At 46.2% G+C, this 24894-nt stretch overlaps 1 protein-coding gene across 3 annotated transcripts in view; it reads left to right on the forward strand.

Moving 5' to 3' along the window:
* The window catches only part of HK1 (hexokinase 1), a 157399-nt gene that overhangs the window by 130727 nt on the left and 1778 nt on the right, over positions 1 to 24894 (forward strand). For all 3 annotated transcript variants that reach the window (XM_058298948.2, XM_058298949.2, XM_058298946.1), the window contains 9 exons: positions 1011 to 1244; positions 3120 to 3424; positions 5688 to 5836; positions 6100 to 6219; positions 7631 to 7726; positions 10086 to 10185; positions 12542 to 12725; positions 14580 to 14735; positions 23536 to 23769. In XM_058298948.2, coding sequence (XP_058154931.1) covers positions 1011 to 1244; positions 3120 to 3424; positions 5688 to 5836; positions 6100 to 6219; positions 7631 to 7726; positions 10086 to 10185; positions 12542 to 12725; positions 14580 to 14735; positions 23536 to 23769 — 1578 coding nt within the window. The remainder of the gene's footprint in view (positions 1 to 1010; positions 1245 to 3119; positions 3425 to 5687; positions 5837 to 6099; positions 6220 to 7630; positions 7727 to 10085; positions 10186 to 12541; positions 12726 to 14579; positions 14736 to 23535; positions 23770 to 24894) is intronic.

Genomic DNA, 24894 nt, shown 5'->3' on the forward strand with positions numbered 1-24894 from the left:
CTTGTATATGTTTTTTTTCTGTTTTTTTTTTAGAGGTACCAGGGACCTTGTACATGGGAAGCAGGCTCTCAATCAGAGCTACATCTGTTCCCCTATTATGTGCATTATAGAAAGGATATACATATATTTACAGGCATCATTTACAATAGTAACAAAACTATTAAGTACCTCAGAATGAATCTAATGAGATATGCAATGCATGTATGTAAAAAATTGTAATTTAACTAAAAAACCTCAGGGAAAGGATAGGCAACTCACAGGGGGCAACTCACAGACCCCAACAGCAGGAAATTGCCCCAGGCTTCATGAACTCTGAGCCCTGGGGTGGGGGCAGTTCATTCTCCAACCTTCTTAGAGTCCACATATTTCCTTTCTCCACTTCTCTCCATGTACCTTGCCTGTTGTAACCCAGCTTTGACTAGTTTTTCCTGTTGCCCCATATTTCTTTTGGAGAGGAATCCTTTTCATGCTCTTCTCAGGCATCTTACTATCTTAGGTCCAGTAGCTTTCCAACCTCAGTGCTTTGCATTGCCTTATACGGTCTTAGTTTGCTAGGCTGCTATGACAAATAGCACATAATGAGTTGGCTTAAACAATGGGAATTTATAGTCTCATGGTTTCAGAAGCTAGAAGACCAACATCCAGGCATCAGCAGGACCATGCTTCCTTCCCAAAGTCTGTAGCATTCTGGTGCTGGTTTGCTGTAATCCTTGCATCTCTGCCTTCCATCACGTGGTGATCTCTCTCTCTCCTTATGTCTGCTTTTCTGGTGTCCACTGACTTCTAGTTTCTTCTATATGGTCTTCTCCAACCTCCATTGCTTTGGTTAAGACCCACCCTCATTCAGTTGGGCCACACCTGAACTAAAAACATCATCTTCAAAAGGTCTTATTTACAGTGGGTTCGTGCCTCACAGAGAGGCATATTAGGATTGAGAGCACGTGTTTTTTTTGGGGTATGTGACTCAGCCTAGCATCAGAGTCTTCACAGTATCGTCTCTCACCTCACAGGAATAAGGAAGGCCTCCACAATGCCAAGGAAATCCTGACCCGCCTGGGAGTGGAGCCGTCTGACGACGACTGTATTTCGGTCCAGCACGTGTGCACCATTGTCTCCTTTCGCTCTGCCAACCTGGTGGCTGCAACGCTGGGTGCCATCTTGAACCGCCTCCGTGAAAACAAGGGCACCCCCAGGTTGCGGACCACGGTTGGTGTCGACGGGTCTCTTTACAAGACACACCCACAGTGAGTCTGCCCTTTGCTGTAATTGGCACTTAGTACCCATCTGGCCTAAACTCTTCCAGAGGTCAGACTTTTGCACCCAGTGAACGTTGGTTGGTAGAAACGCCAGATGACGTTTTAATAATAACCAGTCCAAATAACTAGTGAGATGCAGCCATGGAGTTCCAGAGGAGAACACTGGTGATTCTTATGAGGATAACTGTTCCTCTGTTATCAAGCCAAATTTTAAAATGTGTGTTGCCCACTTGGGAAGGATCCAGCCCTCAGCTGGTTCTCACCGGCACTGCCTCTGCACTCCAGGGCCACCTGTGCCCATTTTAAAGTCTTGTTAGGGATTTCTGTAGTTGCCAGTAACACTGGGTAGAATGTGTCTATCTTCAGTGACCTTTGTTGTCATTATAGCTTGGTCAAGGGTTCTGCACACACATTTTTGTTTTAGAAACTCCTGATAAAATCCCCCAAAGCCTCGATGCCACCTGTTACAATAGGAACTTGTTGATGCTTTGAATCAGGGAGCCAGAGCAATGTGAAGTTGTGAGTAATCCACATCCTCCTGCCTCATCAATGAGGAGAGGCTCCATCATGCAGCCTTCCTGTCTCTACCTGAGCCAGGTTCAAAAGTTTAGTTTCAAAGGCCTCTTGTGCTCAGTAAGAACTTGGCTTGTAACTTTGTAAAAGGCTGGAGGTAAATTCCAAGCCTTTATTTCTAAGTTATAATAATCGCCAGTGACATGACTTTGTACAGGGCCTTGTTTTTTACCCACTGTCTATTTAATGAGCACGGCAGGTAAACCAATGTGGACTTAATTTGAAATTCTTCTGAGTTACTGAGGAGCTAGGGTATAAGCTAATTACATATTATTATCTGCCTGGCTAGAATAAGTAGCATAGCTATGGTTCTTAATTTTATTTCTTTGAATTCTTAAAGTATTTGTAAAATTCTTGAGAATAAACCTAGCCACCCATCTTTATTTTTTAGTTTTTGGAATTTCTTGGCTAATTTTCGGGCAAGAAAGCCTAGGGATTTGCCACATTTTTAAAAAAATGATAATTTTAATGAAATATTTCTTCTTTCAGAAATAATATATTTTCAGTATAGGAACTTCAGATAGTTCAAAAAGTTACAAGAATAGAAGTCATTCTTGATCCCAGTCCCTGGAGGTGACCCCTATTAATATTCTGGGGTACGTTTTCCTTGGCTGTTCCCTTTGGCGGGCAGCCTTCTTTTTTGTCTTCCTCTCAGAGTCTTGTCCTAAAGTTTTCTTCTAGCTGGTAATAAATGTCTTGGGGAGGGGAGGGCAAGGCCAGTTCAAAGTAAAAAACAAAAGTGATCAATGACTGAGCCCTGACTGAGCACCAGGTACCAATGTGAGTGTTTCAGTGAACTCATTGAGTTCGGATCCCATCACGGTCAGCCAGATACCGTCTTCCTGATTCCTCCAAGGTTAACTAACTGCTCAAGGTCACTTGACTTGGAGTGCTAGAGCTCCCTTTGTTTCTGGGTCTGTCTGATTTTCCAACACTGTACCCTTGACCACTCTGCTATACTGTGTTCTCGTCATGTGGAGGATGACATTTCTTTTGGGCCCCAAATTTTCTGTATTTGGTACTGATGTAATCATTATAATCCTTTCTTTTTAGGTGTGGTTGCAAGTAATTTCATTTTTCCTTTTACCTGTCTATACTTGCTACGGTTTCATTTTTCCTTTTTGCCTGTCTGCACTTGCCACTATTTTTGTTTTTCAACAATTGGGTGAATGTGACTTGTGCAATGAAAAAATAAGTGTAGGAAATGGAATGGAAGTGTGGGGAAAGAGGGCCTCGGCAGCGGGCACAGTCCAGCTATGGTGGCATGTCCAACCCACTCCTGCTCCCCAGGTATTCCCGGCGTTTCCACAAGACCCTGAGACGCCTGGTGCCCGACTCCGACGTGCGTTTCCTCCTCTCGGAGAGTGGCAGCGGCAAGGGGGCCGCCATGGTGACGGCCGTCGCTTACCGCCTGGCCGAGCAGCACCGACAGATAGAGGAGACCCTGGCCCACTTCCGCCTCACCAAGGAGATGCTGTTGGAAGTGAAGAGGAGGATGAGGGCTGAGATGGAGTTTGGGCTGAAGAAGGCAACGCACGAGAAGGCCATCGTCAAGATGCTACCCTCCTTCGTCCGGAGCACTCCGGATGGGACTGGTGAGGGCCTCTTCTGGGGGCTCAGTATTGATGATGGAGTCACAGAGGGGCTGGGGCAGGCAGGAAGGGGAGATTGGATTCTCTGGGGGATGCAGGGTTTGGGCAAGAGCTAGATGCTAACTAAAAACCTCCATTTTCCATTTTTATCACTGATTGACCATGCGTGTAACTCCAGGAAATTGACTTGCCCTGGTCAGGCCTCCCAGGCAAGCTCCGTCTCTAAACTCTTGCAGCCCTGGTCAGAATTAGAAAGAGCTCTTAAAAGAAAGAAGTTGGGCAACTCCCACAACAGTGAGACTGATGTAATTTTTCTTGTGAACATGGGAAACCCCAGAAGGATAAGCACTCAGTGCATGGATTTGAGAGTAAGGAAGTTATTTAATCCGGGCTCTTCCTAAACCCTGCCCGGGTGTGTGTGAGGCAGACAGGGGCCTGGGGATTTTCACTCCCTGACAGATGGAAGGACAGAATCCAGCTCTTAAGGACAACCTTGCTGGGCTTTGTTGGGGCTGAGCACTTGGGGGAATCCAAAGGGCTTCTCGGGTGGGTCCCGGGAGTACTGAGTGTTGGTGATGGGTATGTCTGGTGTTCTGGCATTATACACCTCCCTCAATCTTAGTGGCTTAAAACGACCACCGTCTTAATGCCCATGGGTCATGGGTTGGCTGGACGGTTCTGCTCGTCTGGGCCAGCCCGGATTGATCTCTGCTGGATTCACTCATGTGGCTGTGGTCACAGCTGGGCTACCTGGCCACGTTCCTCATTCCATTCTCCAGCAGGGCCCCAGGCTCGCTGTGTGGTAGCTGCCGGTCAGCGAGGGAGAATGGGAGATGGCAAAGCTTCTAGGAGGCCCGGGCTGGGAGTGGCTCAGCTTGACTTCTGCTGTTACTTTCTTGGCCAAATCAAGTCATAAGGCAGGCCCAGACTCAAGGGCAGGAGAAATGGATGCCAATTTTTTTTTAATCCCCCATTTAGTGTTTTATTTCTACAATTATAGTTTTCATTTCTAGAATTTCCTTTTTTGTGTGTGTGCTTTGTGGTTATATATCTCATAAAACTTGCCACCGTAACCATTTTTTAAAACTTTTATTTGTATTTATTGTATGTTGAAGTTATTCCCAAGCCGTACGTTTTTGTTTCTTCTGTGCAATCTCCTCTTCTGGTTTAGGAACAATTTGTTCTTTTTCCATAAGGATCATCTCAGTGTGGCAGGGGGAGCTCATGTATGGGTTAATCTGACCATGAGTTCTGTAAGTACGATGGCGCATCTTGGACGCTTTGTTCACATGGATGTGCTCAGTGACCACAGAATCTACATCTAAACCCTTAAGTTCAGTATTACCTTCTGCATTTTTAAGCATGTGCAACAAAAATTCAGCACATTCATTGGGCCGTCGACCCTGTTTCCAGCCCCACTCTTTGCCTGGGCACACCTCCTGATGCCACCATTGTAACGACGGAATGGCCGTACATTGCTTCTGCAAAGTGACATCATTCAGATACTTGGTGGCTTTTTGAATATGTATACCCTTGATGGCCTGGGCCATGTCTCAGGTGTTCTTAAAGTGAACATGAAGACTTGAACCTCTTGATTTGCATGATTTTGTGGGGTTTTCTGGGTCAAGAGAATAGCGAATCATTTTCAGAGATCACCTTGGGCCACCCATTTATAACCATTTTTAAGTGTGCAATTCATTAATTACATTTACAACGTTGTGCGACCATCACCACCAACCATAACTAAAACTTTTTCATCATCCCAAACAGAAACTGTACCCATTAAGCATTAATACCCTAATCCCTCCTCCCTCCGAAGAAGATGGAGTGTAAGCTTCATCTTTTTATGGGCAGAGCTGCAAAGTCATATTGCAAAGAAGCGTAAGAGCAGGGAGGGGAATGATGGTGGCCATTTTTTCAAACAATCTACATACTGGCGTGAATTATTAGTTTTTGTATGAAGTTGTCTAAATCGAGAGCATTGTCTCCAGGCTTTCTTATTAAGCTGGGTGAAGTTGGTTTGCTTGTGCATTGTAACGAGTGATTCATATTCTTTCAATGTGGTTCACGGACTAAAAGCATGTGGGGGTCCTTCTCTAGGCCTGGGCTGTGAGCAGGAGGGAGGGAGGAGAGGCAGGGCTGGCCTGTGGGGGCTTGTAGCCTCTCCCCTGTACTTAATGAGGGGTACCTCCTGGAAAGCCTGGAGTCTTGAGTTACTGGCTACCAAGACTGTGTTTGACCTTCTTTATGTTCTTGACTATAACAGAGAATGGTGACTTCTTGGCCCTGGATCTTGGAGGAACGAATTTCCGTGTCCTGCTGGTGAAAATCCGTAGCGGGAAGAAGAGAACGGTGGAAATGCACAACAAGATCTATGCTATTCCCACTGAAATCATGCAAGGCACTGGGGAGGAGGTGAGCACAGTCTGCATCACTGTGGTGCGTGTGCGGCAACGTGGCCCCCCGGGCTCCCATGTGCTGCCTGCAGCCATGCAGTCATGCCCTGTAGCCTCAAAGCACTGGGGTTTACCTGTCAGCCATGCTGGGCTTCTGACATGCAGGTGGCTGCAAAGATCCCAGAGAAGGGGGCCTGCCCTGCGTGTGCCGTGCTTATACTTTAAGTGTCCTTGTGCATGAAACCAGAGCGAGCATGGGTAATACTTTTTTTTCTCCAAAAGCTGTTTGACCACATCGTCTCCTGCATTTCTGACTTCCTGGACTACATGGGGATCAAAGGTCCCAAAATGCCTCTGGGCTTCACGTTTTCGTTTCCCTGCAAGCAAACGAGTTTGGATCAGGTGAGTCTCTTTCTTCCAGGTGTCAGACAGTGGGGAGCTCTGATGCCCTGTGGCAGGGTGGGCTGGCGCCCAAAGCCTTCTCCACTCTTGGTTTGAACCCTGATGTCTGAGACTAGCTCACATATTTGGGAGTTCACCCAGGCTTGTTTCACAATTACTGATAGGTCTTATGACCCTTCTCCTGCTCTTCCTTATCAATTTAACTACACCTCTTCTGGGAAGCCACCTGGTCCCCCAGGCAAAAGAATTTCACCCTCTTCTATGTTCCCTGTTCCTTTGATTGCTGCCTTGATTACAGCACTTTTCAAACAGTTCTTCGGATGATATAGCTTGCTTTTCTACCGTGATGTGAGCTCTTGGAGCAAGGACCTGTTTCCCTACATACACAGCATGTATCAGAGGAGATACTTAGTAAATGCTTGTTGAACAAATGGGGTGAAAAGGGTCCAGGGCCAGGGTTTGCGTACTGCTGAGAACTAGGTGCCGGGGACAGCTGAACTTCCTGTCTTTGGGGAGTCCAGTGTGGCAGCTCCAGGCAGGCAGAGGGAGCCGATTTTGCAGTCACGAGGGAAGCAGAGCCTGTCTGGTTGGAAGAGCCCGGGGGAGCTCTGTGTGTCACAAGTGGGGGTGTGGCCAGGAAGAATGCCTGGAGGTGGCATCAGATCACACAGGCCTTGGGCCAGGGGTGAAGGCCTGTGATTGTCAGCACTGAGGAACCAGAGCGGGGCCACCTGCCTCCCTAAGCCAGTTCATCCAGTTGCTTGCAGACCTGGGACTTTTTTCCCCCTTAAATCCTTTTAAGATCTTGGGAATTGGATCCATAGGAACTTTTTTTTTTTTTTTGGCAGGTTTTGTTTGTTTTTCAGTGTTTAAAGGTTTGGGTGACTTTTTAAAAAGTGGTTCATGTATACCATCACTACTCCTCGTAGTGAGTACACATCGTGACACTTTGTTTTCCTAACAAAATTATGACTTCAGCCCATTCAAACCTAAAGAGCCCACACTGTTACTAATATTTGCGTTCCCTCACGTAGGTTGTCGGTGAGCCCTGCCTCAGGGAAGCTGATTGGTTTTGCCAAGTATAGCAGCAGGCTGAGAACCAGGAAACCTGAGGCCTGGTCCAGCTCTGCCCCCTGCTGAGTGAACTTGCACACGCCCATTGACCTTCTATGTCTCAGTTTCTCCATCTCCAGGGTGGGGTTCTAAACTATGCTGTGAGAACGCTGAGGGCAGGGTGGGCCCGGGGAAGCTATGGCCAGTTGTGTTATTGGTTTGTGCTTCAGATGTTTAAGCCCTGGGCCTCGCTTTAAGTTCTCAGCAGATGTTAACTCAGGAGGGAGGGGGTGAAATTTTGTATTCTGCCCCAAAGGGTTAATTACACCTGACTCCACTGGTGCTTTTCGTATTTCAGGGAATCTTGATCACCTGGACAAAGGGTTTTAAGGCGAGTGACTGCGTGGGGCACGATGTTGTCACCTTACTAAGGGAGGCAGTAAAAAGGAGAGAGGTAACTATTAAAAATATGTATTTCGGGGAGCGGATGAGGCTCCAGCAGTTGGGCCTGCTTCCACATGGGAGGGGGAGGTCCTGGGTTTGGTCCCTGGTGCCTCCAGAATACTGTGTACGAGGTCCCAGATTCAATCCCCAGCCCTGGTACCGTAAAAGATATACACAGACATATATGCACACATATATATTTAAATCTTTGTTGTTGTAAAGAATTCAGATAATATAGAAGCACATGATCTTGCTAATGAAAGTTCCCCATGTCCTCATTCTACTACTGCCAGCGATAAAACTGAGGTTAAGAGATTTGTGTTGCTAAAGGCTAATATTTTAGAAAAGGTAAAATCATGATTCTCATACAAATTGAAAAAGAGCAAAGCCACTCCTGACAGCTGGGCCCTGGCCTGGCACGCTTGGCCTTGGCGTTCTCCTGTAAATGTAACAATTTATTGGCACAAGAAACTCGGACACAGCCACTCTGAACACAATGGATTAAGACAAAAGTAAGCCCAATATGTAATCAGGTCAGAACTTAAATAGTTGTTCGAACATCCCTCCAACCTAGCTAATGCAAATGGCTACTTCTTCACCAAGGACCATTTTAGCCACACTTCACTCCCTGTGGCTTCTAGATAAGATTTATTAAGGTACTCAATCATAAAATTGCCCCTGCTTTCTGACAGCAATTCAAAACAAAGCCCCACTTCTTTGAACCCTCTCCCAAATCACCTTCACAGCCCGAAGCCTATAAGAAATTCTTTCTAAGACTTCCTGGCTGAGGGGCTCCAGGGTGCCCCATGGTATGTGTTCTCCCAAGTTGCAAGTTAATAAACCTAACTTTGTCCTGGTGGTCTTTGGCTGGAAGACATTGACAAAATAGAAAATGGGAAAGGCCAAAGGTTTTGTTTAACTCAATGAATGAGGGAATCAGTAAAAAGCTAAAAAAAAAAAAATCAGTTCAAAGGACAGTCCAAAGAACAGACGAATATATAGGCCATCCAGAAAGTTGAAATGAATGTCCTGGAGGAAGGATCATTTGCACCAGCCGCAGAATTTTACTTATTTTCATCTCTGTGGACAAGAATCATTTATATTACCATCAGTTTTCTACAACTTTCTTAAAAAGTTGTAAAGTAGGGAAGCCCAGTAGATAGGGCGTCCGTCTACCACATGGGAGGTCTGTGGTTCAAACCCCAGGCCTCCTTGACCCATGTGGAGCTGGCCCATGTGCAGTGCTGGTGCACGCAAGGAGTGCCATGACACGCAGGGGTGTCCCCCGCGCAGGGGAGCCCCATGCGCAAGGAGTGTGCCCAAGAGCCGCCCAGTGCGAAAGAAAGTGCAGCTGCCCGGGAATGGTGCCACACACATGGAGAGCTGACACAACAAGATGATGCAACAAAAAGAAACATAGATTCCCGTGCTGCTGACAACAACAGAAGCGGACAAAGAAGAACACGCAGCTAATAGACACAGAGAACAACTGGGGGGGGGGATAAATAAATTAAAAAAAAAAAAAGTCGTAAAGTAGCCCCCAAACAAAGGCATATAGTCCTATAGACTCTGAAACTAGAAGTGTATGTATGCTAGATGACATCTAGTATTTCATTGAAAAGAGGCCTGCGATCTATTTTTGCCCATTTCAGACTCTGCCTGTTTAACGTTAATTTGTATTCTTACTTGTTTGCTTTCCATACATTTACCAAAACACACGTTATACAGACACATTTTTTTAAAAAATGGAAAATATGTTCTATAAACAACATTGCAACTTGCCTTTTTTCATTCTCTGTGCTACAGTCTTTTCTCATCCAACATCTAGGCCAATCTCTTCTCCTGGCTGCACAGGGTTCCAGTGTGTGTCTGAACTGTGGTTCCCATAGCCCCCCTGATCTGGATCTGGATCTGGGTTGTTTCTGTCTATTGCACCTCATGCTGTGGTTCAGTGTCCTCGTGCTATACCTTTGTGTACCCACCTGACTATTTCTGAAGGGCAGATTCTGAGAAGCGGATCTGATATTTCCATTATGCTCTCTGCAAAGACTGCAGATGACACTTTGGAGTTGGGCCATCATCCTTTGTCTTTGCTCCATTCAGGAACTCCCTTCTGGCTGCCACTCTTAGTACTTGGTACCATCTGTAAAATGGGTAGAAAACTTCCCTTACTTAATTTAAGATTTTACGTACATCAATAACAGTAGATATTAGTCAGTGAAGATGATTACCTTTTTTTCAGCTGGTAAGAAAACCATTTCAGGGGATGTGCCAGTGGCTCTCTTGACTGCTGGGCAGCAGAGTGAACTGGCAGGGCTCAAGTTGGGTAGAGCTGCCCCCTCTAAAACTGTGTCCCATTCTTCCCAAAGGAATTTGATTTGGACGTAGTAGCTGTGGTCAACGACACGGTGGGCACCATGATGACCTGCGCATACGAGGAACCCACCTGTGAGGTCGGCCTCATCGTCGGTGAGTGTGCCGGGAAGGGAAGGCTAGCGTCCCCCTGCTTTGTGGAGCCCTGACTCCGCAGCTCAGCCCCCTGGGCCGGGCAGTGTATGGTCATGCTGGCCCTTCACTACCTTTGTTCAGAGTTCAGTCCTGGACCAGGGTTGCGGAGCCCTCCGGAGCCTTTCCCTTCCCCAGCAATCCCATACACTTCACACTGATCTTGATGAACTTGAGCTGTCTCTAGGAATGAGGCCCCACGTGGACTGCATGGCTTGGGAGGGTTGGTGTCGGGTGCCCTGAAGCTGGTCTGGCCAAGAGGGTGGACTGTATTGGGTGCTTTTAGTCTTGGGCATCATTTTGCTTTTAGCAACCACTATTGGGGAGGGGTCCCGGCCACTGAAGTGAGTCCCGGAGGGATTATCTGTGGGCTTTGCAGGTTGTTCCCTGGTATTCTGGGTGCGTTAGGGATCTGGGCCTGGCGTGCTCGTCATTCCTGTGGCCTACTGATTTGGACTGTGAGGAAAGCAGTCATCCAGTCCTCCTCCTGCGGTCAGGAGCCTGGAGGGGAGGGCGCCACCCCTGCTGGGTGGGCCATTTGCTGAGTGTCTTGGAGACTGGGATGAGGCCCCATCAAGCCACCCTTCTGATGCTGGGAAGACTTTTCATTTGTTACACCCCTTTTGGTTTCTGTCAAATTTCAGAATAACTGGAGATCAGTTCCAGGTGAAATGTTCGGGGGTTGGCTTTTGGGCTGTTTCCTTTCCTCTTTCTTTTGTAAAGCTCTTTCTCCACCCATCCCCTCCCTTCCTTCTGTGACTGGGTTTAAGTGTGAAGTGCAAAGCTAGAGTGACACAGCACATTCTCCTCTTCCTTTCAAGGCCTCACCTTCCTGCCGGGGAGGTTGGGACGGTGCCGCTCAGGGCAGCCTGATTAGATATTCGTGGCACCAGGCTGGGGTGGAGGTTCTCCACTGGCTGCAGCCACATTTCAGGCCACGTTTCCCTTCCTCCCTCAGTTCATCTCTGCTCAGCTCCCATGGGCAGGAAGTTTGGTTTTGACTTTCTTTGCCCCTCCTCCACCACCATCCCTTCCACGGCACCTCTTCTTTGAAGTTTGTAATCTTGAGTGGAAGGGAACTGGGAGAGAGCAAGAAAGAACAAACAAACAAAAAAATCCCCCAGAAATACCCAGTTACACTCTCAGCAGTATTTGTGAGTTCTACTTGAATATCTTCTTCAAAGGGGAAGAAAGTGACCTAAAGAGCCCTTTTGCTCTGACAGGGCTTGGGAGTTATTGTGTCTCCCTAACTATGTTAATAATATCCACCTATGTTCTCCCTAGAACCAGTCGGTGGTGCTCTAGGGCCTTATGCTGAGTGAGGTCCATGGGCCAGTAGCATTGGGCGTCACCTGGGAGCTTGTTAGAGATACAGGGTCTCAGGCCCCACTTCAGGCCTTCTGACTCAGGATCTGCATCTTAACAGACCCCCCAGGTTGATTCAAGTGCACATTAAATACCTGTGCTCAGGATTCATTGGTTAGTTGTCTGGTTGGTTTTTAATTTGTGGTCTGTTCAATGTGACAAGTCCACCTTGGGTGCCATGGCAATTAAAACTGCGGTGAAAGTTTCAGAACGTGACTCTCAACTTCTGTTCTTATCTCGTGGACTGGAACAACAAGTAGTTTGTGGTCCAGCCCCAGTCCTTGGCGTGTCCCTGCCCTAGAGGAAATCAGAGCCTCCTGAAGCCCTGCAAGCCATTTGCCTAATTGCCTACGGTGCAGTGTTTGCATGAGCCCACAGAAATGTTCCTTTTCCTCAGGAGAATCAGCACGTTTTGAAAGAGGTCTGTGAGACCAAAATGGCGTGGAGCCATCGGCTTAGGAAATGCTCAGGACACTGTCCATCCCTAAAGTACTGTGGGATTCATTCCTGAAACGTTAGGAGAGTTTAATGAACAGGCCTAGCCTGCGATTGTCCGTAATAAGCGGATGTCTAGAGCAAGACGGTAGACAACCCCCGTATAATATTATTTCCTTTCAGCCTGAATATTGCCTGAACCTCCACCATTACAGACACATCCCTTTGTTGTGAAATCATCTGCTCTTAAAACAACTAGAGCCTTGGGCAGGTTAATACCCAGGCCCTTGGTACCGATGCCTTAGTGTACAATAAGTTCATCAGATGCACTCTGGGAGGAGGTTCAGACTCTCCCTTTGTATGTGGAGGTTTTCCTGGAAAGCGATGGAAAAGAAACTGTTACTTGGTTCATTTTTAAAATGTACCTCTGCATCTGTGGAGTCACAGGCCCCAGGCCCAGTAGCAAGACCCCTGAGCAGGGAGGCATGACCACGCATTTCTGCTCCTCTGTGTGTTTCAGGAACAGGCAGCAATGCCTGCTACATGGAAGAAATGAGGAACGTCGAGGTGCTGGAGGGGAACCAGGGGCGCATGTGTATCAATATGGAGTGGGGCGCCTTCGGGGACAACGGGTGTCTGGACGATATCCGAACAAACTATGACGTACTGGTGGATGAATATTCTCTAAACGCTGGGAAACAAAGGTGATCCCCCTTCCTCCTGGGGGAGGGGACCGCGGGGCAGTCAGGAGGGAGGGGGGCATTTGGCTGCATTCTGTTTCTCTAGTAGGAGGGGGGTCTGGGCAGGGGCCGGGAGACTGGCTCCGCAGGGTACCTGCTTCATTCTTGACCTTGGCTTGTTGTCCAAGGATGGGAGAGACCCAGTGAGGATGGGCCCTGGCATGGTACCCGACAGCCCGGGGACTGGTGCCCTGTCCAGGTGCCTCCTCTGCCCGGGAATATGGCCAGACAGCAGGGGACATTGGCTCCCCACTTCCCTCATTGACCTTTTCCATCCTAGAAGATTCTGGTCTTCCCCTGTTCTGCGTGCCTTCCTCATCGAAATAATAGAAACCAGTTTGGTCAGCAGGTTTTTACTTTGTTGTTTCCGTGGAAGTAGAACATACTCGGCCAGCAGTTGTCAAAGGTCTCCAGGGAAATTAGGGGTTTGGGGAGGAGGTCAGGGTTGAAGCAGGGACTCGTTCCCAATTCATCCTTCTCACAGGGGACCCGCCTCCACCACCTGGTGGCTATTTGGAACTTTGCAGCTAAGGTCTCAGGGACCCTCTCTGAGATGGCAGCAGCATCCACTCTTCCCATTGCGCAAATGACCTTTGTCTCAGAGCTCCCAGGCTTCCTTGGATTCCAGGAATCACACCATCCTCTGAGAGGCAGGGCATGTGCAAGCCTGTCCCAGGAGCAGAAAGAAGCACCTCCCAAACATAAGTCACCCTCCAGCCACCCTCAGGACTTTTGCCTTTTCTAAATACCACCTGGGCTGATAGTTACTTAGTGTTTTTCTTTAAATCAGCTTATATTCTTTACTTAAATTTAGTGAGGGAGGAACCAGGTAGAAAACCAATATTACCATAAATAGATGGCAACCATCAAAATGAATGTAGTGACAAGCAGTGCTTTTAAGTTATAGCTAGATACTGTGACCACCGAAGGCTCTAAACTAAGACCCCCTCTGTTACAAAGAGAGGTTAGCCAAGTATTAGGAAGGAGTTCAGGACATATTAGCACTGCACTGAGTCCCGTTGGTAGACTCAGAAGAACTGAACGGGCGTTAACCACACATACCCTCTCTGTGAGTCCGTGCTAGTTCATGTGTTTTTCTGTTGACCACCTGAGATCTCTCAAGTATCACCAGAGGGATCTTTCCAGCTTAAGGACTCTGGGATGGGTGTGTCCTTGGAGACACTTAAATCCTGTGTCATTTCTAGAGATGCTGGAGGGCAGGAAATGAAGAGCCCCTAAAACGGGGTGACCTCAGGTGTGTTGTAACCGCTGGAATCCTCCAGCCTGCATGGCCCCTCCATTCCACTTGCACAACCTTCAGAAAATCTAGGAACTTCCTCCTTGTCTTCTTGTCCTCTTGTCCCTTTAATCTTGGCCCAGTACTTGCTTATTCTGCAGGTATTTGTTGAGCATGTAGTGAGAGCTGAGTGCTATGGTAGGCCCTGGAGAATCAGAGCTCAACAAGTCACACATTCCCAGTCCTCTTGGGGCTTTCACTGCAGTGGGAGAGGGAAGCAGGGAATTGAGTGTTGGAAGGAGGGGAAGCATGGGTGCATGGCAGCCAGTCCACGGGAGATGAAGGGCTAAGAGCTCCAGTGGTGTTTAGCCAGGCGAAGAGCCGAAAGTTAGGTGAGGAGGCAGACCTGCTTGGCAGTCAGGCATGGATGCTGAGCTTGGTTTTGCTTCTGATTTGGGACGAGTTGAGGATTGCTGGTCCTTCTCGGTCTTCTGCGCCCATGCTTCTGCTGGGGAGGCACACGGCCACTGGCGCTCCGGTCACCCCTCTCAGCTACCCCAACTCCCCTCCTCCTCCCTCAGGTATGAGAAGATGATCAGCGGAATGTACCTGGGCGAGATCGTCCGCAACATCTTGATCGACTTCACCAAGAAGGGCTTCCTCTTCCGAGGGCAGATCTCTGAGACCCTGAAGACAAGGGGCATCTTCGAGACCAAGTACCTCTCTCAGATTGAGAGGTGAGTGGGGAGGGGCAGCCCCACTGGCTAGAGGTCGGCCGGGCCAGTGAGTCTAATGGGTTGTGGGGCCTCTCGGGGACATGCTGGCCATTAGCCGAGGGTGTTTTTCTTCTCTGGAGTAGTCAGGCCCTGAGCATCTCTGCATATTGAAATCCCATAATTTTATTATAAATTACTTTCTTTTTTACTTGTCTGTTATATTAGGGTACAGTATTAGTTTATTTGAAATTATGTATGTAAGTATACTAAGTGGATGCCATTCCAGGACAGTAAAGGCGCAATACTTCAAAACAAGTATTTGTATTAAAGGGGCATTGAGTCTAATAGAGCATTTCATCAGAAAAGGCAGCCTGGGACCATGGCTGAGCATGCGCTGCACCCCACAGCTGCTTCTGTCCTCCTCCTCCTTCTTTTCGCAAGTGGAGTGAACATTTTCGTGCCTGCCCTTGCCACCTTCCAAGGGGAGCTGTGAGAGAGGGTGGAAAAGTGCTCTGAGAAAGCAAAGCCAGTGCTACACATGCCACTTCATTTTTATAATCATCATAATAACAAAAACATCAGCACTGCTGGAGCCTGTGCACTGCTTTTCCCGATGCCTGTGTTGGTGACCTGCACGGAACACTGGCCGCCCACCGTGAGGAAGGCAGCGAGGTGCCGCCGCAGACGGGTGCAGGAGCAGTGAGCCCGGGAGAACTGAGCACACCGAGCAGTCACCGCCCCCCAGCTCTGGGGAAGGGTGGCGCACCTCACCACGTGATGCAGTGGACTGCTTTGCCCTTGAAAAATAAGTGATCACCTGCTTTCTCATCATACCAAATGGTTCAGAGAGCTACATGTGAAAAGTAGGACCCATCTATTTTTTAATCTCAGGATGAGGAAGGTCTTTTAAAGCATAAGAGTGCAGCTAGCATAAAGGAGGGGGGTTATGGGAAGATGGCTGAACAGGAAGCTCCAGGAATCAGTCCCTTTACCAGCTCAACTATTAAGCAGACTGGAACTGTCTGTATCAACTATTTTGAAACTCTGGGATCCAACAGAACCCTGTACAGCATCCAGGGAAGAGCTGGTAAATTATGGTAAATAAAGTAAATTGCTGTCACATGGCAGTTACGATTCCCATCCACCGTATCAGACCAAGCGAGCTCCGGGCCCTGGCATGGCTGCTGGCGCCAGAAAGGGATCGAATAATCCACTTCCCAAGATCTGGGGGGGCAGGGGCAATCTCTGGTCCTGGCTTTTGATTCGTTACTTCAGATGCTGGGTGTCAAGCTCTGAGGGCTGCTCTTGTTTCAACCTGCCCTGGACAAAGGTGTCAGAAGAGGCCTAAACACAGTAGGCTTCCTCCAAGCTGCGGAGGACAGGTGAAGGGCAGTGTTCCCAGACAGATCAAGAAAGCAGCTTTGGGGAGCTGTGGACGAAGCTCCTGGCGCCCTTCCTGGACCCTCCCTCATCCCTGCTCCAGAACAGTTTGGAATTGGCCTGCACTCCCTTTGTTGGTCCCTGGCCTTGTTGCAGCTGGGAAAGACTGACTTGGAAAACTCCTCCCAGTTATGCGCCCCCCCTCCCCAAATTTGCCTTTGAAAAACAATTGTGGCAGATAGCCTGGACAAAGACTTACCTGCTTTAAATCCAGCAGTAACTGGGAGAGGGAGAGGTCTATCTCCTAGGAAGTAGAGGGTGCATTCAAACTCCCGTAAACAACTCCTAAGCAACCAGCAAGCACAAGGCTAGGATAAGACACAGGCCCAGAAATGACAGGGAAGACTCTGCACTTTTCATTTCCCTTGTGTGGACTTTTCTTATAAGAGGGCTAACACTGAAGAAAATCTGTATTATTTGTCAGCTGGTTAAAAACTCAAGAAACAGACATCTCAGGGAATAAATCCCAGAATTAGCATTTTAAAATATGAAAATGTATAGTGTATAAGAAAAGATTATGAGACCAGATTTTGGACGTGCCGGACAAGGAGATGAAGTCAAGTACAGAGAAATAACTAAAGGATATCAGGAAAACAGTGAATAATATGAAAGTCTCAATATAGATAAATTTTAAAAAGGAACCAAACAGGAGTTGAAGACCACAAAAATTGAAATGAAAAATACCCAGTAGGGTTTCAACAGCAGATTGGAGCTGACAAAATAAAATCTGTGAACTTGAAGACAAGACAATAGAAATGAGTCAGGCAAAGGAGCACCATCAAGCATACCAATGTATGCATTTAGGAGTCCCAGAAGGAGAAGAAAGAAAGGGGAAGAAAGAATATTCGAAGAAGTAATGACAGAAAACTTCTCAAACTTAGCAAAAGATGTGAATGTGCACATCCAGGAAGTCCAGAGAGCACCAAGTAGGATAAACTTGACGAAAAATATACCGTGTATATATTGCTCAAACTGTTGAATGCAAAAGACAAGGAGAGACTTGTGAAAGCTGCAAGAGAAAAACGTGTTATGTACAAATGTACAAGGGAGTCTCAAATTAGGTTGAGTGCCAATTTCTCATCAAAAACAATGGAGGGAAAAAGACAGTGGGTTGAAATACTGAAAGTTTGAAAGTAAACAACTGCCACCCAATAATTTTATATGCAGCAAGACTTACTTTCAAAAATGTGGGAGAGATTAAGACATTCCCAGGTTTAGTATAGGGTAGCTATACTAATATCAGTTAAAATAGACTTTAAATCAAAACAGTTATGAGGGACAAGGGCGGTCACTATAGACTGATAAAGGGGCCAATTCAACAACAAGGCATCACGATTATAAATATGAATGCACCTAACGGCAAAACACCGTATGTGAAACAAATACTGACAGATTTGAACAGAGAAATTGATGATTCTACATTAATAGGAAGAGACTTTTATATACCACTTTCAATAACAGAACATCTAGACAGGTCAGTAAGGAAATAGATTCTCAGATTTAAAACAAACAAACAAAAAACCCTGAGGGAGTTCATCGCCATCAGACCTGCCCTACAAGCAATGCTAAAGGTAGTTTTTCAGACTAAAAGGAAAGGATCCTAGACTGTTCAAAGTGGTATAAAGAAATAAAGACCTCTCGTAAAGGGAACCATTTGTGTAACCACTCTCCAGTTCATCAGACCCACCCAGGATAACTAACAAAAAGATGCTGATGGACAGTGCCCATCCCAAAAAAACAGAGTATCTACAACTGCAAGCAAGACAGTTCTGTCCATCTTCCCCATGGGATCTAAGCCCCTCTCAGTTGGAAGCAGAGTGGGCATCACCATCTCCAAATTCTCAAAGCTTGAGGACTCAACAAACATAAGGGGGATAAACTCCCCAAACTTGGCAAAAGATGCCAGTACTATTTTATTGTATTTCTTGTTATGTTACTCCACTTCTCACTTCCTAAGACACTATAAGGCAAATGCACAAAAAGTAATGGTAAACCTATGGTTTTGGACATACAAGGTATAAAGTTATAATTGGTAATGGGTACAAAAAAGGTGAACAGAGAGGTATAGGAAAAATAAAGGGGTAGGCTATTGAAGTCAAACTGGTATCAAACCTAATATGACTTTTATATATTTAGGGTATTAAATTTTAACCCCATGGTAATCGCAAGGAAAATATATAAAAAGTGTATCCAGGTAGAAATGAGAAGGCAACTCAATGTGGTGCAAAACAAAAAAATATATAAAAGTAGGTATTAGTGGAAGAATTGAAGAACAAAAAAGGAATAAGACTTACGAAGACTACATAGCAAAATGGCAAGAGAAAGTCCTGCATTTATTAATAGTGACTTTAAATGTAAATGGATTTAACTCTTCAGTCAAAAGACAGATTGGCAGAATAGATTTTTTTTTAAAATGACCCAAGTATATGCTGTTTACTAGAGACTACCTTAAATTCAAAGACATAAGGAGAGTGAAAGTGAAAGGATGGAAAAAATATGTACCAGGCAAGTAATAACCAAAAGAGAGCTAGGGTAGCTATCAGATAAAACAGACTTTAAATCAAAATAGTTATGAGGAACAAAGGCGGTCATTATATACTAATAAAGGGGTCAATTCAACAAGGCATAACGATTATAAATATATATGCACCTAACACCAAAGTACCATAACATATGAAGCAAATACTGACAGATTTGAACAGAGAAACTGATGGTTCTTCATTAACAGGAAGAGACTTTTATACACTACTTTCAATAACAGATATAACATCTAGACAGAAGGTCAATAAGGAAATAGAAGACTTGAATGATACTATAAACCAACTAGACCTAATAGACATAAATAGTTCACCCAACAGCAGCAGAATAAGCATTCTTCTCTAGTGCACATGGATCATTCTCCAGAATAGAGCATATTTTACATAACAAAACAAGTCACAAATTTAAAAATATGGAAATCATACAATGTTCTTCTCTGACCACAGTGGAATGAAGCTAGAAATAAATAACGAGGGAGAAATGGAAAAGTTGCAAATATGTGGAAATTAATGTACTTTTTAACAGCCAATGGGTTAAAGAGGAAATCACAAGGAAAATATCTTGAGACAAATGAAAATGAAATACAACATACCAAAACTCCTGGGGTGCAGCAAAGGCAGTGCTTGAGAGGGAAATTTATAGCTCTAAATATTTAAATTTAAAAAGAAGAAAGATTTCAAATCAGAGACCTAACGTCAAAACTGGAAACACTAGAAATAGAAGAGCAAACTAAATCCAAAGAGAGCCAGAGGAAGGAAATAACAAAGATTAGAGTGGAGATAAATGAAATAGAGCAGGGGTTCTTATGCAGGGGTCCACGGACCCTCCGTGGTTTCAGGGAGTCCATAAGTTTGAATTGAAAATTCAAAAAAACATTATTTTTGTGGGGATCTGTTAGTGCGAGTAAGATATATTTATTAAATACGCAGTACAGTGTGGACTTAGTAAGGGGTCTGTGGTTTTCACCCAACTGGGAAAGGGGTCTGTAGAACAAAACAGGTTAAGAAACCCTGAAATAGAGAACTTTAAATAAACAATAGAATCAACAAAACCAAAAATTGGTTCTTTGAAACAGAACAGTAAAATTGACAGACTTTTAACTAGGCTGACAAAAGAGAGAGGACAAAATAACCGAATTCAGACATGAAAAGTGGGGAGACATTACTACTGACACTACTAAAATAAAAAAGGACTCTAAGAGGAAACTATAAGCAACTATAAACCAACTAACTAGATAAACAAGATGAAATGGACAAATTCCTAGAAACACTCAAACTGCCTACACTGACTCAAGAACAAATAGAAGATCTCAACGCAACAACAATTAGTAAAGAGATTGAATCAGTAATCAAAAGCCTCCCAAGAAAGGAAAGCCCAGGATTGGATGACTTCACAGGAGAATTTTACCAAACATTCCAGGAAGAATTAACACCAATCCTGCTTAAACTCTTCCAAAAAGTTGAAAAGGATGGAACACTTCCTAATTCATTCTACGAGGTCAACATCACCCTCATCCCAAAGCCAGGTAAAGATACCACAAGAAAACAAAATTACAGACCATAATCTCTTATGAATATCCAATAAGAGTTTAATATCCAGAATATATAAAGAAATCATTCAACTCAACAAAAAGACAAACAACCCAATTAAGAAATGGATGTGAGGGAAGCGGACGTAGATCAACTGATAGAGCATCCACCTACTATATGGAGAGTCCAGGGTTTGATACCCAGGGCCCCCTGACCAGTGTGATGAGCTGTCCCATGCACAGTGCTTCTGCGCATGAGGAGTGCCATGCCACACAGGGGCGTCCCTGCGTAGGGGTGCCCCACGCACAAGGAGTACACCCCTCAAGGAGAGCCACCCCACATGAAAAAAAAAAAGCACAGCCCACCCAGGAGTGGCGCTGCCTACATGGAGAGCTGACACAGCAAGATGACGCAACCAAAAAGAGACACAGATTCTTGGTGCCGCCTAACAAGAATCAAACTGACACAGAATAACACACAGAGAATGGACACAAGAGAGCAGACAACAGGGGGGAAGAGGGAGAGAAATAAATAAATCTTTAAAAAAAAAAATGGGCATGAGACTTGAATAGACATTTCTGCAAAGAAGTTATGCGAGTGGCCAGAAAGCACATGAAAAGATAACATCAATAGCCATTAGGGAAATGCAAATCAAAACCATAATGAGATATCATTTCACACCCAATAGAATGACTACTATTTTAAAAAACAACACAAATTTACAAATGTTGGAGAGGTTACAGAGCAATAGAGGGAAGTGGACTTGGCCCAATGGATAGGGCGTCCGTCTACCACATGGGAGGTCCACAGTTCAAACCCCGGGCCTCCTTGACCTGTGTGGAGCTGGCCCATGCACAGTGCTGATGTGCGCAAGGAGTGCCCTGCCACGCAGGGGTGTCCCCGCGTAGGGGAGCCCCAAGCGCAAGGAGTGTGCCCCATAAGTAGAGCCGCCCAGCACAAAAGAAAGTGCAGCCTGCCCAAAAATGGCACCGCACACACGGAGAGCTGACACAACAAGATGACGCAGCAAAAAGAAACACAGCCTCCCGGTGCCGCTGATGAGGATAGAAGTGGTCACAGAAGAACACACAGCAAATGGACACAGAGAGCAGACAACTGGGGGTGGGAGTGGGGAAGGGGAGAGAAAAAAAAATAGGGCAATAGAAACACTCATTCATTGCTGATGGGAATGTAAAATGGTGCACTGCTGTGGAAGACAGCTTGGCAGTGCCTCAGAAAGGTAACTATAGAATTACCATATGACCTGACAATCCCACTTCCAGTTATACACCCAAAAGAATTGAGAGCAGGAACTCGAACAGATATTTGCACACCAGCGTTCATAGCGGTATTCACAATTGCCGAAAGATGGAAGCAGCCCAAATGTCCATCAACTGAAGAAAGGATACAGACACGGAATACTATTCAGCTGTAAAAGGGAATTAAGTTCTAATATATGCAGTGACATGGATGAACCTTGAAGACATGGTGTTGAGTGAAATAAGCCAGGCACAAAAGGACAAATATTGTAAAATCTCACTGATAAATAATTAGGATATGTAACCTCATAGAGACAGAATAGAGAATACAGGTTGCCCGGGGCTGGGGTAGGTTAGGGGATAGGGAATTAATGCTTAAATTGTACAGTTTCTATTTGGATTAGTTGTTAAGTTTTGGTAATGGATGGTAGCACAATATTGTGAATATAAATGGGGAGTGAAAATTAAAAGGGGAAATGTTAGGGTTGTATATATGGTCCTAGAATAAAAATTTTTAAAAAAATCCTTGGAACTGTACAACACAAACAGCAAACCCTAAGTTAAATCACAGAGTATAGTTAATAGTACAATTGTTAAAATATGCTTTCATCAATTGTAACACGTGTACACATGTCCATGTGTATTTAGGAACCCTGTATTTTATGCATGATTGTTTTGTAAATCAACAACTTCACTAGTGAAAAAAGGGGGAAAAAAGAAATCATAAAGTAAAATTGCTAAATTTACCTATGTGTAATGTATAGCTTCTGTGAAAAAAAAAAAATGGGGGTGGGGAAGCAGATGTGGCTCAAGCAGTTGAGTGCCCACCTGCCATATGGGAGGTCCTGGGTTCAGGTCCTGGTGCCTTCTAGAGCAAGCCAGCAAGCCAGCATGACTGGCTGGCATGGGGAGCTGATGCAATGAGATGACATGACAAGGAGATGCAACAAGGAAAATTACAATGAGACACAAGTAGGGAGTGGAGGTGGTTCAAGCGATTGGGCACCTTCTCCCACATGGGAGGTCCCAGATTCAGTTCCCGGTGCCTCTTGAAAAAGAAGACGAGCACACAACAAACAGAGCAAACAATGGGGGCTGGGGGAAGAGTGAAATAAATAAAATACTCTTTAAAACACTGGAGGTTTAGCAGGTGGAGCTCAGTGGTTGAGTGCCAGGTTCTATTCTCCTGTATCTCCTAAAAAGAAAGGGGGGGGGCAGTCATCCAACTTAAAGAGGGAGGAGAACATGCATATTTTATGTAAGTTGGTCCAGGGTCGGGCAGGTCTGGGCTTTAGACCCAGCTCTGTCCCACTGACATGTAAGTTATTTAGTTTCTCCCAGCCTCAGTTTCCTCATCTTTAAAATATGAATAATCATTTGTGCATTGATCATCATCATCATCATCATCTCTTTAAACTTAGTAAGAAAGAGATAAGCACCCCAGGAGGAAAAAAGGCTTTGGACTTAATGGGTATGTCCATTTGATATGGCAAATAAATGAAAAAAATGGCCACCCTCACTAATAGATACAAATTACAACACTGTGTGTTGCCATTCTTTTCTTACCAAATTGCCAAAAGTTTAAAATAGTGATTATTTCCCTGGGTGGGGGTGGGGGGAAGAAGGTGTGGTTGGTAAATGTGCATGGGGACAAGTACAATCAGACTCTGCTAGAGTGAGAAAGTAAATTGATACAACTTTTCTGAAAGGCACCTGGCAATATATATCAAAAACTCTGACCCAGAAATGTGTCCTAAGGAAAAAAAATCAGAGTTGAAGACTAAGAAATGTAAACCAAAAACTTCATCGATATGTCATAGCTGCAGAAATTGCAAGCAACCTAAATGTCCCCAAATGGGCTAAAAAAATTATGGTGCGCCCCTAGAATGGAATACTATGGCAGCAGTTTCCAATCCTGTTCTCGGGATGTTTAAGGATGTGGGAAATTGGTGCGATTCATGAAGTCGGAAAAAAGCAAAGAGCGAAAAGCACTTGGGAGCCAGCTCCCAGGCTGCTCTCGGGGGCCCTGCTTCATCCAGCTTTTGTCCACCACAGTGACCGCTTGGCACTGCTCCAGGTGCGGGCCATCCTGCAGCAGCTGGGGCTGAACAGCACGTGCGACGACAGCATCCTCGTCAAGATGGTGTGCGGGGTCGTGTCCAGGAGGGCCGCGCAGCTGTGCGGCGCGGGCATGGCTGCCGTGGTGGACAAGATCCGCGAGAACCGTGGGCTCAACCACCTGAACGTGACGGTGGGCGTGGACGGCACGCTCTACAAGCTCCACCCGCAGTAAGTGGGGCTGCGGGCTCCCACGGGCAGCACCTCCCGGGCAGCTGAGATCCGTTGATCCTGATGGGGCATCGGGCTGAGATGCCCGCCAGGAAGTTTGCTCACCTGGCCTGGCCGGCCCGAAGGCTGGGCCTGTAGAGACTGGGGCTTGCCTGGGTGGGATCAGCTTGGGAGCTTGCCTGGAACCCCTGGGGAGGCAGCTCTGCTCAGCGGCACGACACAGCTCCGCCTGAGTCCAGGATGGGGTAGGGAGCAGGGAAGGAGGTCAGGGGGGCGTGGGCATCCGTCTGGCTCTCGGCAGCCTGGCCTGAAGGCTGCTTGGTGAGCAGGGAGAGGGAGGGGAGGAAAGGGGCAGAGTTTGTCAAGAGGCTGGAAAGAGCCGTGTGTTCTGGCCCTGGGCTTTGTGGCAGGAAGGGGTAGGGTGTGGCCTCCTTTTGGTTGCCTGGTTCTCGTAGAGGCTGGTGGCTGGGAAATGCCTGACACCTGTGTCTGAGGAGGACACATGTCCCTGTCTGCCTTTAAAAAAAAAAAAAAAAAAGATTCATTATTTATCCCCCCCCCCCGTTGTCTGTTCTCTCTGTCCATTTGTTGTGTGTTCTTCTGTGTCTGCTTGCATTCTCCGCGGCACCAGGAATCTGTGTCTCTCTTTGTTGCATCATCTTGCTGCATCAGCTCTCCATGTGTGTGGTGCCACTACCGGGTGGGCTGTGCCTTTCTCGCGCGGGGAGGCTCAATGCAGGGCACATTCCTTGCGCGTGGGGCTCCCCTACACAGGGGACACCCCTGCATGGCACGGCACTCCTTGCGTGCAGCACGCCGCACGTGGGCCACCACCACACAGGTCAGGAGGCCCTGGGTTTGAACCCTGGACCTCCCATATGGTAGGCAGATGCTCTATCAGTTGAGCCACGTCTGCTTCCTTACTTTTTCACCTTATCATGTGTCCCCAAGCTTGGCTCTTATGAGTGGAATGATCATACAACTTAGTGTCTGAACTGGGGTCCTGCGATGAAAAGGGTGCTAATAATAATTACTCTGGGACCATAACAAACTGGAACCATCCCAGACAAACTGGGCTGTAATGTCATCCAACTCAGTTGGATGTCCCTTGCTTACCTCGTGGTC

The sequence above is a fragment of the Dasypus novemcinctus genome, chromosome 6, assembly GCF_030445035.2.
Source record: "Dasypus novemcinctus isolate mDasNov1 chromosome 6, mDasNov1.1.hap2, whole genome shotgun sequence".
Taxonomy (NCBI): domain Eukaryota; kingdom Metazoa; phylum Chordata; class Mammalia; order Cingulata; family Dasypodidae; genus Dasypus; species Dasypus novemcinctus.